Source organism: Lepidochelys olivacea, assembly GCF_965140295.1.
Source record: "Lepidochelys olivacea isolate rLepOli2 genome assembly, chromosome: 4".
Taxonomy (NCBI): Eukaryota; Metazoa; Chordata; order Testudines; family Cheloniidae; genus Lepidochelys; species Lepidochelys olivacea.
This window is the reverse complement of record NC_140414.1, coordinates 147,837,451-147,852,806: the sequence shown is the minus strand read 5'-3', so window position 1 is coordinate 147,852,806 and position 15,356 is coordinate 147,837,451. Positions and strand designations below refer to the sequence as shown.

General features: G+C 48.5%; 1 protein-coding gene across 2 annotated transcripts in view; it reads left to right on the top strand.

Moving 5' to 3' along the window:
* Positions 1-14,211, top strand: part of LOC311520207 (C-type lectin domain family 4 member F-like) — a 49,956-nt gene extending 35,745 nt beyond the window's left edge. The window contains exons 1-7 of one of the 2 annotated variants that reach the window (XM_084627507.1): positions 901-971; positions 3,942-4,046; positions 5,861-5,968; positions 6,343-6,426; positions 8,508-8,659; positions 9,172-9,278; positions 13,207-14,211. In XM_084627507.1, coding sequence (XP_084483633.1) covers positions 3,995-4,046; positions 5,861-5,968; positions 6,343-6,426; positions 8,508-8,659; positions 9,172-9,278; positions 13,207-13,360 — 657 coding nt within the window. In that variant the 5' untranslated portion in view covers positions 901-971; positions 3,942-3,994 and the 3' untranslated portion in view covers positions 13,361-14,211. Of the gene's footprint in view, positions 1-900; positions 972-3,941; positions 4,047-5,860; positions 5,969-6,342; positions 6,427-8,507; positions 8,660-9,171; positions 9,279-13,206 lie in introns of those variants that run through there. The other variant, XM_084627506.1, reaches the window with a different exon arrangement.
* The last annotated feature ends 1,145 nt before the right edge of the window (positions 14,212-15,356 follow it).

Below are 15,356 nucleotides of genomic sequence, written 5' to 3'. Positions count from 1 at the left end.
ATTAAAGTATTAGAAAACCTGTCTTACTGAATCATAGAAATGTAGGGCTTGAAGGGACCTCGAGTGGCCATCTAGTACAGCCCCCTGTGCTGAGGCAGGACCACGTAAACCTAGACCAGCTCTGACAGATGTTTGTCCAACCTGTTCTTAAAAACCTCCAATGACAGTGTGACGGGTTCTCTGGGGTGCAACCTGGAACTGGAATACCGCTGAGCCCTCTGACATACCAATCTGGGCTCCCTCTCACACTGTGATGCTGTGATAAGCTGCAAACCTCTCCAGGTTCTGCACTTACACAGCCATCCACAGGCAGGGACACACGCAGCTGAGTTACATGAATGTTTTCACCAGCCACTCACGAACTAACAATAGAGAGGCTCCAGACTAGGACCCCAAGGCTGTACCCTCCTGCCCTGTTCAGAAGCCTGACCAGTGTAAATTTATTACGCAGTCTGCCCCTCCCTCAACGTGGAGAGGGCATGCACCACCTTTTGTACAGTGAGCAGATTTCCCAAGCATTTCAACCAAACCACACTGTTTAAGGTAAAATATAAAACAGATTTATTAACTACAGAAAGATAGATTTTAAGGGATTATAAGTAGTAAGAGTACAGCTCAAAGTTGGTTACCTAAGAAATAAAAGTAAAATCACAATCTGAGTTCTATTAACTAGACAGGATTTGAATCAAGCAGTGTCTCATCCTGATGATATAGTTCCTTACTACACAAGCTGGAATTCTCCTTTCCAGGCTGGGACCACCTTCCCCTTGTCAGTCTTTGTTCTCCTTATGTGCTTCCAGGTGTTGCCTTGTGGGGGGAAAGTGAGGCCAAGTAATGATGTCACTTCCCCTCTTTTATGGTTTCTTCCAGCCTGCTGGAAACATCTATGCTTGTGACATGGGTCAAGCAGTCTCCATTGCCTGTGTTCTCTCTGGGAAGTCTCCATTGTACAGATTCCTGGAACAGTCCTTGTGAGTGTGGATTCCCTTTAATGGGCCATCATCATGTCTGGCTCCTCCATTGTTGCACCTGATAGGCTGGTTGTGGGTGTTCCCAACCTCACAACATATTTCAGTAATGCGCACACACACACACACAGCAAAACTTCATAACTCCACATACAATAACAGCACATACAATCCAACAGGATATTAATGTTCAACAGATCAAGCCTTTTAAAATGATACTTCTCAAGACATACTTTGTACAAAACATATCATAAATATATCACCATGGTAGATGTGGGGGTGCCAGGGTACTGCTTTGGAGCACTGAGTGCCACATACGGGAACTCCGCAACCTCCGTTGGACACCTATTCCGGAGCTTAAATACCCTTAGAGTTAGAAAGTTTTTCTCAATATCTAACCTACATCTCCCTTGCTGCAAACTAAGCTGATCACTTCTTGTTCTATCTTCAGTGGATATGGAGAACTTATCACCATCCTCTTTATAACAGCCTTTAACATATTTGAAGACTGTTATCAGCTCCCCCTTCAGCCTTCTCTTCTCTAGATTAAAAAAGCCCAATTCTTTCAACCTTTCTTCATCAGTCAGTATAGCAGGATGACCATGTATATAGTGACCCCTCCTGGCCAGGGATGTCTCTGCAGGCTCCTCACCACTGAGTTTTTTTCTTATAAGGGCCCTTTAAGAATTTACAGGAGCTTTCTCTGATTAATAACGCTCTTACATGGGGCTAGTTTAGTACAGAACCAGTTTACAACAACCCAGAGTCCCAAACGAAAGCCAGTTCCAACCACACAAAGTCCTTGTGTTTTCTCTTGCCCCCAGGGCTCTTCTTCAGGCCCAGTCTGATCTCCCAGGCAGCTCGCCCAGCACTCCCTTGCTGGGACTCTGACATTCAGTCTCAAACACAGTCAGGGTTTCCTGCACCCCAACTGCCTCCCACTCACTGAGCTATACCCTCCACGCTCTGTGGTGCCGTGGTCCTGCAGCACCCCTTTTTCTCCCTGCAGTATCCTTCAGCATAGCTGCAGCTCCTTGTGCTTCCCTCTTTTCCTGCTCTTTGTAGAGAACTGCCTTATCCCCCTCAGGTGGGGCTCATTCCGTATTCGGGTTGGCTTAGCCCCAGGCTCTCCAGCTGGCAGGGCAAGGCACCCTGTTACAGTCAGGTTTTCTCTTATCATTTTTGTTTTCCTCTGGACTCTCTCCAATTTGTCCACATCTTTCTTAAAGTGCGGTGCCCAGAATTGGACACAAGCCTCCGGAGGAGGCCTCACCAGTGCTGAGCAGAGTGGGACAATTACCTCCTGTGTCTTACATATGACATTCCTGTTAATACAACTCAGAATGACATTTGTCTTTTTTGCAACTGCATCATGTTCTTGACTCATATTCAATTTGTGATCCTCTATAAGTCCCAGATCCTTGTCAGCTGTACGGCTGCCTAACCACTCCCCCCCCATTTTGTGTTTGTCACATTTTTCCTTTCTAAGTGTAGTACTCCACACTTATCTTTATTGAATTTCATCTTATTGATTTCAGACCAATTCTCCAATTTGTCAAGATCATTTTGAACTCTAATCCTGTCCTCCAAAGTTCTTGCAACCCCTCCCACTTTGGCGTCATCTGCAAATTTTATAAGCATGCTCTCCACTACACCATCCAAGTCGTTAATGAAAATATTGAATAGTACCAAACTCAGAACAGACCCTTGTGGGACCCTACTGGATACATCCTCCTGGTTTGACAGTGAACCATTGATAACTATTCTTTGAGAATGGTCTTTTAACCAATTGGGCACGCACCTTATAGTAATTTCATCTACACCACATTTCCCTAGTTTGCTTAGGTTGGATATTAGGAAAAACTTTTTCACTAGGAGGGTGGTGAAACACTGGAATGTGTTATCTAGGGAGGTGGTGGAATTTCCTTCCTTAGATATTTTTAAAGTAAGGCTTGACAGAGCCCTGGCTGGGATGATTTAGTTGGGGATTGGTCCGGCTTTGAGCAGGGGGTTGGACTAGATGACCTCCTGAGGTCCCTTCCAACTCTGATATTCTATGATTCTATGATTCTATGAATATCATGTTGGACTGTGTCAAAAGCCTCAATAAAGTCCAGATATATCACATCTACTTCTTCCCTGCTATCCACTAGTAAGAAACTCAAGGAGCTAGTCTATTTAGCTTATGGAAGAGCGGTTAAAGGATGGCTTGATCACAGTTTATAAGTACCTTCTTGGGGAACCCAAATTTAATAATACAGGGTTCTTCAGTTTAGCAGACAAAGGCATAACAGTGGTTATGTCTTTGTCAACCTTTTTTCAGTTGTGGACTCCTAAAAATATTGAATGAAGGTGCAAATCCCTTTGGAAATCTTAGATATAGTCTGTGGACCCCCAGGAATGTGTGGACAACAGGTTGAAAACAGGTAACAACAACCTTTCATCGATGTCTTAGACATAGTCTGCAGAGCCCCAGGGATCCACAGACCATAGGTTGAAAACCACTAGTATAACACAATCCCGTGGCTGCAAGTTGAAGCTAGACAAATTCAGACTAGAAATGAGGCACAAATTTTTAGCAGTGAGGGTACTTAATCATTGGAACAACTTATCAAAGGCTGTGGTGGATTCCCCATCACTGGAAATTTAAAAATCAAGACTGGATGTTTTTCCGAAAGGTACACTCTACATCAACCACAGCTATTGAACTTGAAGTAGGAATTATCTCAGGGCAGTCCTTTGTCCTGTGTTATGCAGGACATCAGACTAGATGATCACAGTGGTACCTCTGGACTAGAAATCTATGAATCTATGAATTTCTAATTTACACAACCACTTAATAAATTTAAATATTTATAAGACTCTGTGTGTGTGTATTCTTTTAATGTATTAGTATATGATTTTATCTTTATTATAATTAATAGCATTTCAGCCCTTGCAATGCAGCTGTAACATTTCCTCTTCTCCTTCAAGGAAGACTACCTGAGACATCTCAGAAGAGAAAGGTCATCCTCCGTGCTGTACTTATGCTGCTGAGTCTTTCCCTCAGTGCTTCTTTTGTTACTATGACCATTATGTGTAAGTTCAACTATAGCTATAAACTCAACATTTATGTGAGTTTTGGGGGGTGGCGGTGGGAGGAGGGTAGCAAAAAACTGTTAAGTGTTGAAGGCTGGAATGCCATTGCCTCGGTAATACTGTTCAGGCTGCTTGAGCCATTCCAGCTGCTCAGTTCTTCTGTTCTTGGAGCTCCAGTGTTATCAGCACTAGCAGAGAGTGCAGCCTGCTAATTCAACAGACCTTGATGTTACTCATAAAGAAAGACCACTGGCACAGTTCGCTGACAAAGGCACTCGGCCAGGTTTATTGCCCTCAAGGCACAGTCCTAGTGTCCCCAAGGAGCTACAGATAGACTAACGCATGAGTCCCCCATTGCAAGGAATGGCTCAGTCAGCAGTGGGAATTTCTGCTGTCTCCTCGGCCACACACAGGACTAAGGCGAGGTCCCCTGACATTTATAGTCTGAGACAAACAATTTATCTACCCACCTTATGTGTCCTGTGACATCTGCTGGTTACCTTGCTCCAGATGTCATGGGCAAAACATCCCTCTTCCTCATTTCTGTCAAACCCTCTTATCTTGTGCTAGGTCAGGATGTATCTGGGCTGATCTTTTGGAATGTGTTCACATACACACCCAGTATCTGTTGCTTCTTAGGAGTGCCTGTGTTTTAGCAAGGCAGTGCCCTTGCCAAGTTCATATATTGGACAGTGAACGTGTAAGCATCTGCTTTCATACATGGCTTGACTTTGCTGACTATGGTTCAGACCTTAGCTCTTACACCAGGCCCAGTGCTCCAGGCTCGCTCACTCTCTGACAAAAAACATCCATTTAATGATAGGGTTTTTTAATATTTAACTATGTTACAAAAAGAACTTGAAGGTTGCAAGTAGGACCATTCAAAAGTCAGAAAATTCCAAAATTGAATTAGTCCCAAAAACTCTTAAGTCTTCCCCCACACTTTGACATTGGTTACAAATAGTTTATAAGTACAGGATCACATTCTCTTTGTTCTGCTGGCTCCTTGTCTCATCCAGTGTGAAGGCTGGACAGTGTGCAGGAAATGAGGAATTTGTTCAATATGTATTTTTGTCCTCTCTCGCCTTTGAGGGGATGTCTGCCTAATTTATTACACATCCCTCACTCATTCAGTGACAGCAGTGTCCATTCAGATATATACCATGGTAATTGCCAATAGAATTTGACCAAAAATAAGGCATAGATCCATAAATTTCAGCCCAAAATATGAAAGCTAACAAACGCCTAATCAACTGAAAAGATCCTTTAGAATGGAAATATTGAGGAATTGTAATTATGCCACATGCCCTATGTCACTCTGTATTCAAACTACAATATATGGAAGGAAGATTTAGGAAAATACCACAGCGTGATCCAGGCTTCCTGCAGCATCAGCATAGACATTCTCTGGCGTGTTCTATGCAGGAGGGCAGACTAGCTGATCTTATGATCTCTTCTGGCTTTAAAATCTATTAATCTAAGCTTGCGGCGTCTCCTTCAGATGATTTAGTTAAACAGGTGTAATGTCTGTGTGTGAACACTCTTATTTCAGTATGAGTGTGTTACACTGAAATTGACTTTAAGTGAATCAGTCTGAGGCATTCAGAAACTAAACTATGAGGCTCCCCACAAGGAAGTTGCACCCGTTTAACCAAATCAGTTTATAAACCAATTTAATTTTCTCATGTAGACAAACCCTTAGCACCCACCGGCGTGGGGGAGGGCATTGCAATCCAATTTCTTCTTTCTCCTCTGAAGACAGGGGGCAAAATGTCGACTCTCCAGTTATTTCTCCCTCCTGTCATCTCTTGTAGATCACCAGGAGCTCAGGAAGAAACACCAAGTTGCAGAAGCGATTCAGAGAATCAAAGACTTTTTGAAGCTTGGCAATGCATCTTATTCACCAGCCCTGGAACAAAATGGCAAGTATTATTATTATATTAGAAAGTATTAGAATCTTGTCTGCTGGCTTTTCCTACTGATCCCCTTACTCACACTGAGCAGTGCCTTACTCCATGTGTTGTCCCATTCGTTCCAGCGGGGCGTGAAGATGGCACCCCATGCATAGGTGGGTATTTTACTGCATTTATCTACACTTTGTGTCACTTCAGGGTATTTGCTGGACTGTGAGTCAGGCCCGGGTCCGTTCAGACCTAGTATGCCTGGAGCTTACAACTATGGACACAAGACATCCTAAACCCTCAGAATATCATCTGAGATCCTGGGGTGGGCAATTGCTAACGCTTGGACCTACACCGCATGGCAGTGCCCCTTTAACTATTTTAATGGGTTTTAGGCCCATTACTGGACACGCTGCAGCTGTTAATGGGCCCTTTGGAGGAAGTCGGTACCTCCCGTGCCACGATGCGGAAGCAGTACAGTAAGTAACGGGAGCAAATGCTGCAGGGAATCTAACTACCAGTGGGACAGGCATTAAAGTAAGGGGGTGGGGGAGGGTGAAAGAGGGCAGCCAACCCATCTCTTCCTCTCCTGGGCTCGTGGGGAGCTCAGTCTGAACCACTGGTCAGTGTTTGTTACGTGCCCCTGCTCCGTGCCCGATCCACGGAGGGTGTGAGCCTGTCTCAGTTCCAGCTACGGGGTCTGGCTCTCCAGCTCAAGCTGTAGTGACTCGTGCTTCCCGCCCTGGAGGCTCCTGGCTCATTCCCCTACGGCGGTCGTCACATCGGCTTTGCAGAAACTATAATGCAGCTTGAACGTGGGTTACCTTCCCCAGGTGATTTCCACAAGGCTGGAGGCGGGAGGAAGACATGGCACCCCACAGTTCAGCCTGGCTATACCCCCTTCTCCTACACAGCCCCTGGACTGTGGAGAGAGAGTGCCCCAGGTCTGGGGTGGGGAGGGGGAACGGTGCCATGGAGTTCGTGATTCTACCTGCAAAGGGGGAGATCTGTACTTGGAGGGCCCTTCCACATGCAGGCTGGAGAGGGGTACAATTAGGATTGCCAGGTGTCCAGTTTTCGACTGGAACTCCAGGTCGAAAAGAGACCCCAGCGGCTCCGACGACCAGGTGTTAAAAGTCCAGCCGGCGGCACAGCAGGGCTAAGGCAGGTTCCCTGCCTGCTGTGGCTCTGTGTGGCTCCTGGAATCAGGGGCATGTCCCCCCTCTGAGTCCTGTGTGTAGGAGCAGCCAGGGGGCTCTGCACGCTACCCCTACCCCAAGCGTCAGCTCTGCAGTTCCCATTGGCCAGCAGCCACGGCCAATGGGAGCTGCGGGGGTGGTGCCTGCGGATGGAGCAGTGCGCAGAGCTGCCTGGCTGCGCCTCCGCATAGGAGCCAGAGTGGGGACATGCCACTGCTTCCAGGAGCTGCTTGAGGTATGCGCCGTCTGAAGCCTGGACCCCTGACCCCTCCTGCACCCTGGACCCCTCATTTCTGGCCCAACCCCAGAATCTGCAGCCCCCAGCCCAGAGCCCGTACCTCCTCCCATACCCCAACCCCCTGCCTCAGACCGGAGCCCCCTCTCTTACTCTGAACCCCTCAGCTCCACCTCCCAGCCGGGAGCCCGCTCCTACACCCCAAACTCCTCATCCCTGGCCCCCCTCCAGAGCTCTCACCCCCATCCAGAACCCTCACCGCCTCTCACATCCCAACCCACTGCCTCAGCCCGGAGCCCCCTCCCATACCCTGAACTCCTAATTTCAGGTCCTACCCTGGAGCCCTCACCCCTCCCGCACCCCAACCCCCTGAACCAGCCTGGTGAAAATGAGAGAATCAGAGAGGGTGGGGAGAGCAAATGACATAGGGAGGAGGGATGGAGTGAGTAGGGGAGACCTCACAGAAGAGGCGGAGCATGGGCGGGGCCTCGGAGGAGGGGCAGGGTAGGGGACAGGGCAAGGGTCTTTGGTTTTGTTTGAGTAGAAAGTTGGAAACTTTAGGCACCATCTGTCCCATAAAAAGACACTCATGGTGTGTATTCTTCTGGTAAAAGAACAAGTGGGACCTGTGCTACGGGGCTAAAATTAGCAATGTAGATGTTTGGGGTCGGGCTGGAGCCTGGCCTCTGAAACCCAGTGAGCAGAGAAGGTCTTGAAGCCCAGGCTCCAGCCAAGCCCCAAATGTCTACACTGCTACTTTTAGCCCCGCAGCACAAGCCCCAGGACCCCAAGACTGTTAACCCAGGGTCTGATGCTCGCTGCGGCATGGTTTGGGGTTTTTCTGCTGTATAGACGTCCCCTTAGAGACACTCCACACCATGGAACCATTGGTGCAATCAATGGGGGCCTTCAGGTGAAGAGATCTTTGCAGTAAACGGGAAGGAGCTGCTGTCAGGGCTTGCTCTGTGCTGAAAGAATCATGGCTTAGAAGTTCCCTGAATCTGTAGCTGTCGAGAGGCAGAGGGTTGGGGGAAAAGCAGCTCCAGAAATCCTGACCTCTCTGTGTATTTCCCAGGAGAGTGTAGCACCTTTGTACTGCGCTTCTGACCTCAGTCTCTGCTCCTAGGTGACGTGCTGACAAAGCTCTCCAGCGGCTGGAGATTTAACGGTGGGAACCTCTATTACTTCTCACGAGAGACAAAGTCCTGGGAGGAGGCCGAGCGGTTCTGTGTGTCTCAGGACTCGCACCTGAGCTCCATTGTCACGGAGGCAGAGCAGGTGAGAGCAGTAACTTCACAGCGGCCTGAAGGATGATTGAATCACCTTCCAATCACCTGTGATATCTCCGCCCCATGCCACAAGCCATCGGGGGTGGAGCCAGAGTCCACCACTTCCCAGGCTTTCCAGTCCCCTCCCCAAAGGAGACTCAGAGGGAAGCTGGTTCCCACTTTGTTGTGCTTCTGTAGCACCTTTCTGTGCCACAAATGGAGACTCTGCCCTGTACTTCTCTCCTCCAGCCCAGCCCCTTCTTCACAGAGAGCTCCAGGGAGCTCCTAGAGCCAGGACTTGAACTGGGAGCATAAGCCCCTGTCCGGCATGCGGACATCAGTGGAGTTACTCCTGATTTACACCAGTGTCAGATGGGAACTGGGCCCTTCACTTACCAATCAAATACAGCAGAAGACTTTCCATGTAACACCTATTAACCCCCGGCAGCCGTGGCTGGATTACTATCATATTGCTCAGGGTCCTGTGGGTGAAATGCAAGCAATATAAGTTGTATTTTGCAGAAATATCTTGTCAATGCAACCTGGGGAACACATCGCTGGATTGGACTCACTGACAAAGGGACAGAAGGCAACTGGCGCTGGCTGGATGGTGCCAAATACACAGGAGGGTAAAGTTTGAAATGAATCATTATGCTGCTGCCACGTATTAATTATCTAGGAAACGGCTACGGATGCTCCTGCCTATAGGGGATCAGTGTCAATGCTCAGGCCTGTGCTCAGCAGAGCCAGCTGAAGAAAGAAAAGGGAAGATTTCACGAACATTTTCAAAAGAAATGACTTACCCATTCTTTAATGAAAGCTTTGTTCTTTCTCCAAAGAGAAATAGTTTGTTTTGGGTGGGTTGGTTTTCATTGAATCATAGAATCATAGAATCATAGAATATCAGGGTTGGAAGGGACCTCAGGAGGTCATCTAGTCCAACCCCCTGCTCAAAAGCAGGACCCATACCCAATTAAATCATCCCAGCCAGGGCTTTGTCAAGCCTGACCTTAAAAACTTCTAAGGAAGGAGATTCCACCACCTCCCTAGGTAACGCATTCCAGTGTTTCACCACCCTCTTAGTGAAAAAGTTTTTCCTAATATCCAACCTAAACCTCCCCCACTGCAACTTGAGACCATTACTCCTTGTCCTGTCCTCTTCCACCACTGAGAATAGTCTAGAACCGTCCTCTCTGGAACTACCTCTCAGGTAGTTGAAAGCAGCTATCAAATCCCCCCTCATTCTTCTCTTCTGAAGACTAAACAATCCAAGCTCCCTCAGCCTCTCCTCATAAGTCATGTGTTCTAGGCCCCTAATCATTTTTGTTGCCCTTCGCTGGACTCTCTCCAATTTATCCACATCCTTCTTGTAGTGTGGGGCCCAAAACTGGACACAGTACTCCAAAATAGGCCTCACCAATGTCGAATAGAGGGGAACGATCACGTCCCTCGATCTGCTCGCTATGCCCCTACTTATACATCCCAAAATGCCATTGGCCTTCTTGGCAACAAGGGCACACTGCTGGCTCATATCCAGCTTCTCGTCCACTGTCACCCCTAGGTCCTTTTCCGCAGAGCTGCTGCCTAGCCATTCGGTCCCTAGTCTGTAGCTGTGCATTGGGTTCTTCCGTCCTAAGTGCAGGACCCTGCACTTATCCTTATTGAACCTCATCAGATTTCTTTTGGCCCAATCCTCCAATTTGTCTAGGTCCCTCTGTATCCTATCCCTGCCCTCCAGTGTATCTACCACTCCTCCCAGTTTGGTATCATCCGCAAATTTGCTGAGAGTGCAATCCACACCATCCTCCAGATCATTTATGAAGATATTGAACAAAACCGGCCCCAGGACCAACCCCTGGGGCACTCCACTTGACACCGGCTGCCAACTAGACATGGAGCCATTGATCACTATCCGTTGAGCCTGACAATCTAGCCAGCTTTCTACCCACCTTATAGTGCATTCATCCAGCCCATACTTCCTTAACTTGCTGACAAGAATACTGTGGGAGACCGTGTCAAAAGCTTTGCTAAAGTCAAGATACAATACATCCACTGCTTTCCCTTCATCCACAGAACCAGTAATCTCATCATAGAAGGCGATTAGATTAGTCAGGCATGACCTTCCCTTGGTGAATCCATGCTGACTGTTCCTGATCACTTTCCTCTCATGTAAGTGCTTCAGGATTGATTCTTTGAGGACCTGCTCCATGATTTTTCCGGGGACTGAGGTGAGGCTGACTGGCCTGTAGTTCCCAGGATCCTCCTTCTTCCCTTTTTTAAAGATTGGCACTACATTAGCCTTTTTCCAGTCATCCGGGACTTCCCCCGTTCGCCACGAGTTTTCAAAGATAATGGCCAATGGCTCTGCAATCACAGCCGCCAGTTCCTTTAGCACTCTCGAATGCAACTCATCCGGCCCCATGGACTTGTGCACGTCCCGTTTTTGTAAATAGTCCCTAACCACCTCTTTCTCCACAGAGGGCTGGCCATCTCTTCCCCATGTTGTGATGCCCAGCACAGCAGTCTGGGAGCTGACCTTGTTTGTGAAGACAGAGGCAAAAAAAGCATTGAGTACATTAGCTTTTTCCACATCCTCCGTCACTAGGTTGCCTCCCTCATTCATTAAGGGGCCCACACTTTCCTTGGCTTTCTTCTTGTTGCCAACATACCTGAAGAAACCCTTCTTGTTACTCTTGACATCTCTGGCTAGCTGCAGCTCCAGGTGCGATTTGGCCCTCCTGATATCATTCCTACATGCCCGAGCAATATTTTTATACTCTTCCCTGGTCATATGTCCAACCTTCCACTTCTTGTAAGCTTCTTTTTTATGCTTAAGATCTGCTAGGATTTCACCGTTAAGCCAAGCTGGTCGCCTGCCATACTTACTATTCTTTCGACACATCGCGATGGTTTGTCCCTGTAACCTCAACAGGGATTCCTTGAAATACAGCCAGCTCTCCTGGACTCCTTTCCCCTTCATGTTAGTCCCCCAGGGGATCCTACCCATCCGTTCCCTGAGGGAGTCGAAGTCTGCTTTCCTGAAGTCCAGGGTCCGTATCCTGCTGCTTTCCAAATGATTTGTAGATATTGTTCCTTAGGAGAAGGTGCATTTTAACCCAGTTCAGGTACTTCTATGGCCCCCCTTTACCATGCCTCACAACCTTTAATTGGCCAAGCTTGTAAAGGCCATATACTCAAGGGGGGCCAGGTCTATGCTACAGACCAAGTGTGAAAAATCCACACCCCTGAGTGACAGAGTTATACCAGCTTCACCCCCCCGTGTACACAGCGCGATCGTAACGCCGATAGAACCCAGTTGTCAGCAGCCAGGATCAAACCTGGGACCTCTGCAGCTTAGTGCAGGAGCCTCTATTGCATGAGCTAAAAGACACCTCTCTCTTAGCCAAGGCTGTAGCAGCCTCATTGAGCGCTAGCTGGTCTAGCTGCCACTGCAGGGGGACAGAGCCCCAGCCCCAGCAGGCTTGGGTTACACTGTCGACGGGAGAGCTTCTCCCAACGACGTAGCTGCCGCCTCTCCGGCAGGTGGATTAACTCCGCCGGTGGGAGATGCTCTCCTGCCCGCGTAGGCAGCATCTTCCCGAGAACGCTGCAGCTTCGCTGTGATAGTGCGGCACGTGAAGACGAGTCCTAGATGTCGTTACTGCGTTTGCCTGGAGTGCACTAACTGTTGAACGCGAGCCATCAATTCCAGCATTAATGGCCAGAATCCTGTTGATTTGTGGGGGATCAGCACTCCACAGAGGGAAAGGGGGGCACCTGGAGCCCCTGCCATCTATTTAGCATACAGCCCCAGCTTCCATTCATTGATCAAACAGTTGGTTGATGGTGCATTAGTGCCTTCCAGCATAGCAGTAACCCTGCTCAGCCTCCCAGTCGAACTGGATGTGTTGACACCCTGAGTGACCTATCGCCCAGGCAGATAATACTGGTGGTGGGACTGGGAGGAGGCGGATAAGGACGGGAAATGGTCACTTGCACACAGCCGCTGGCATGGGCAGGAATGGGGAAACCCTAGTATGGGAGCAAGGGGAAATGGGGGCACACAGACCCCCCGGTTGGGGGAGATTGTGGGACCTTTCTAGGGGGGAAGGGGAGCATGAGGGGAAAGAGAGGACTGGGGGTGCACCTCGAGCCTCTGCCATGGTGGAGAGAATGGGGGACCTGCTATGTGCGGAAAGAGGAAAGGGAGTGTACAGCGCCTCTGCATGGGTGTGAGAATAGGGGACCCTGCTATGGAGGAAGGGGGCCCACACACAGCCCTGGTAGGAGGGGAGAGCATATGGGGACCCTGGGGAATGGGGCCCCAGAGAGACCCTGGCGTGTGGGGGACGTGAATCCCTGAAGTAGAGGGCGATGAGATGGTGGCAGACAAGGAGCTGGGGGGGCGGGGGGAATGGAGCTGCCAAAGGAGCCCTGGGGTGGGCAATGAGCTCTTCCTGCAGAAGCTCTGAAATGTGCGACCCCCCAAGTAAAAAAAAATCTTTGTAAATGAAGTCCAGTCCATTCAATCAACAGGAAATTTCATTTTATTTCTAGGTTCTGGGCTACAGGTCAGCCAGACAACTGGAATCAGAGCATAGACAGGACAGAGGACTGTGTGTTCCTAGACTCATTCCAAAGCGGTTTTTGGAACAATGTCAGCTGCACTTTCCTGGAAAGGTGGATTTGTAAGAAGGTCGCTGCGCTGTGACATGGCAGGTCTGAACACAGTGGAGCATACTGTCCCCGCCCTGGCTAGAAGAGCAGACAGGAAACAGCATGTCCTATTGCAACACAGTGGCAAAAAGAAAACTAGGCTGAGATAGATGCAGTGCTGCCAGCTCCCACAATTTCTTCACAAACCCTGTAATATTTTTGGGAGGTGCAGGAGGAGAGGCTGACCCAGAAGTTTTGAAGACTTGCGGGTGGCAGCACCGTAGTGATCCCTACGGGGTCAGGTCTACGTAGGTCGGCCATTCAAACGTTCCCAGAATACCGGACGTTCCGATACTTCCAGGAATGGCGTGGGCCGGCCCCCGCTGGTGTGACCTCACATACACGGTGCATGTGAGGTCACACCACAAAGGGAGCACCATTTTGCAGAGCACACCCTCCTTTCCCGCCCATGCCAGCACAATCTTGCACGCACGGTGTTCAGAATGGCATCCCCCATCTAATACAGGACAAAACCACGCCCAGTTTTGTCTCAGTACCGGATGGGGGACAAACCATCCAAAAAGATGACTGTCCGGTTCAAAATGGACAAGTGGCCTCCCAAAGTCCAAGGAGGGGTTTCATCCCTCTCTTGGTCCAAAGCTGGAAAAAAATAGATTCAACTGGTTTGTGTGACAGCAACAGCCAAGCCACCGTAACATCCTGGCCTCTTAATGCTAATAAATATCAAAGCTGCAAAGAGTCCTGTGGCACCTTGTAGACTAACAGACGTACTGGAGCATGAGCTTTGGTGGGTGAATCCCCACTTCGTCGGATGCATGTGTTTGTTTAGTCTGGGAATATTTTTGCGTGCATCCGACGACGTGGGTGTTCACCCACCAAAGCTCATGCTCCAATACGGCTGTTAGTCGAGAAGGTGCCACAGGACTCTTTGCCACTTTTACCGATCCAGACTAACACGGCGACCCCTCTGATACTAAATATCAAAACATCCCTAGATAATAGAATAAAAATATTCTACTCTGTTGTGTTTTCCTTTCTTATCATAATGAGTTTTGTCTTCCTTTTTCTCCCCATTCTCTAACTATTTCAAGTTATTTTTTTCTCTAAAATGTCCTCTCCTAATTCAAGATTTTTTCCTGGTTTCTTCTTTTTCCCTTATCCATCTTCGGTTTCTTAACAATAAGTGCTGCAGCAGGCAGGCAGAGTTGTAGGGGACAGGTCTATAATCATTATGCTAAGATGCCAGCATTACATACTGAGGCTCTAAGGATTGTGCGCTAGCTCGCCACCCCTTCCCCCAAGACCCCCCCTCCCACCCTGTCTCTTCCCCCGCCCCCCCTGCCCCGTTCTGTACCCCGAGCCTCTTCCTGTCCAGTTCTGCCCCCTCCCCTGATTGCACCCCTTTCTTGCTCCTCCCCTGCCCATGTATTCTGCATGCTGTTAGAGGGCTTATTCCTTCACCCACTTACTTCCCTGGTCCTTCTCGCATGAACAGAGAGCAACAATACTCGAAGTCCAAAGGTGCAAACAATTCGATGTTTATTGGGGTGAACTTCCAGCAAGCATGATTCCAGTTTCCTTCCCTTAGTGTCCCCCTTCCCAGCTCTGACACCACAGAGCCTTACACCTGTGTCCCTGTTCCCATTCCTGCCCTTAGCCAAACATGATTCCAATTTCCCCACCCCATTCCCTGTTCCCATTTCCCTCTTTAGCAAAACATGATTCCAATTTCCCCACCCCATTCCCTGTTCCCATTTCCCTCTTTAGCAAAACATGATTCCAATTTCCCCACCCCCCATTCCCTGTACCCATTACCCCCCACTTCCTGATTGACTGCAGACTATGTAGTAAAACTTGAGTTCTGCTTAACCTTAACCAATCATTTTCCTGAAATTTAACTAACCAATCCTAACATATTGTAACATGATTATGTAACCAATTATATCCCACCACCTTAATTAGTTTACACCCAGCAAAATTAATTATACAGCAGACAGGAACAATCACAGAACCAGAGATGATACAGACAA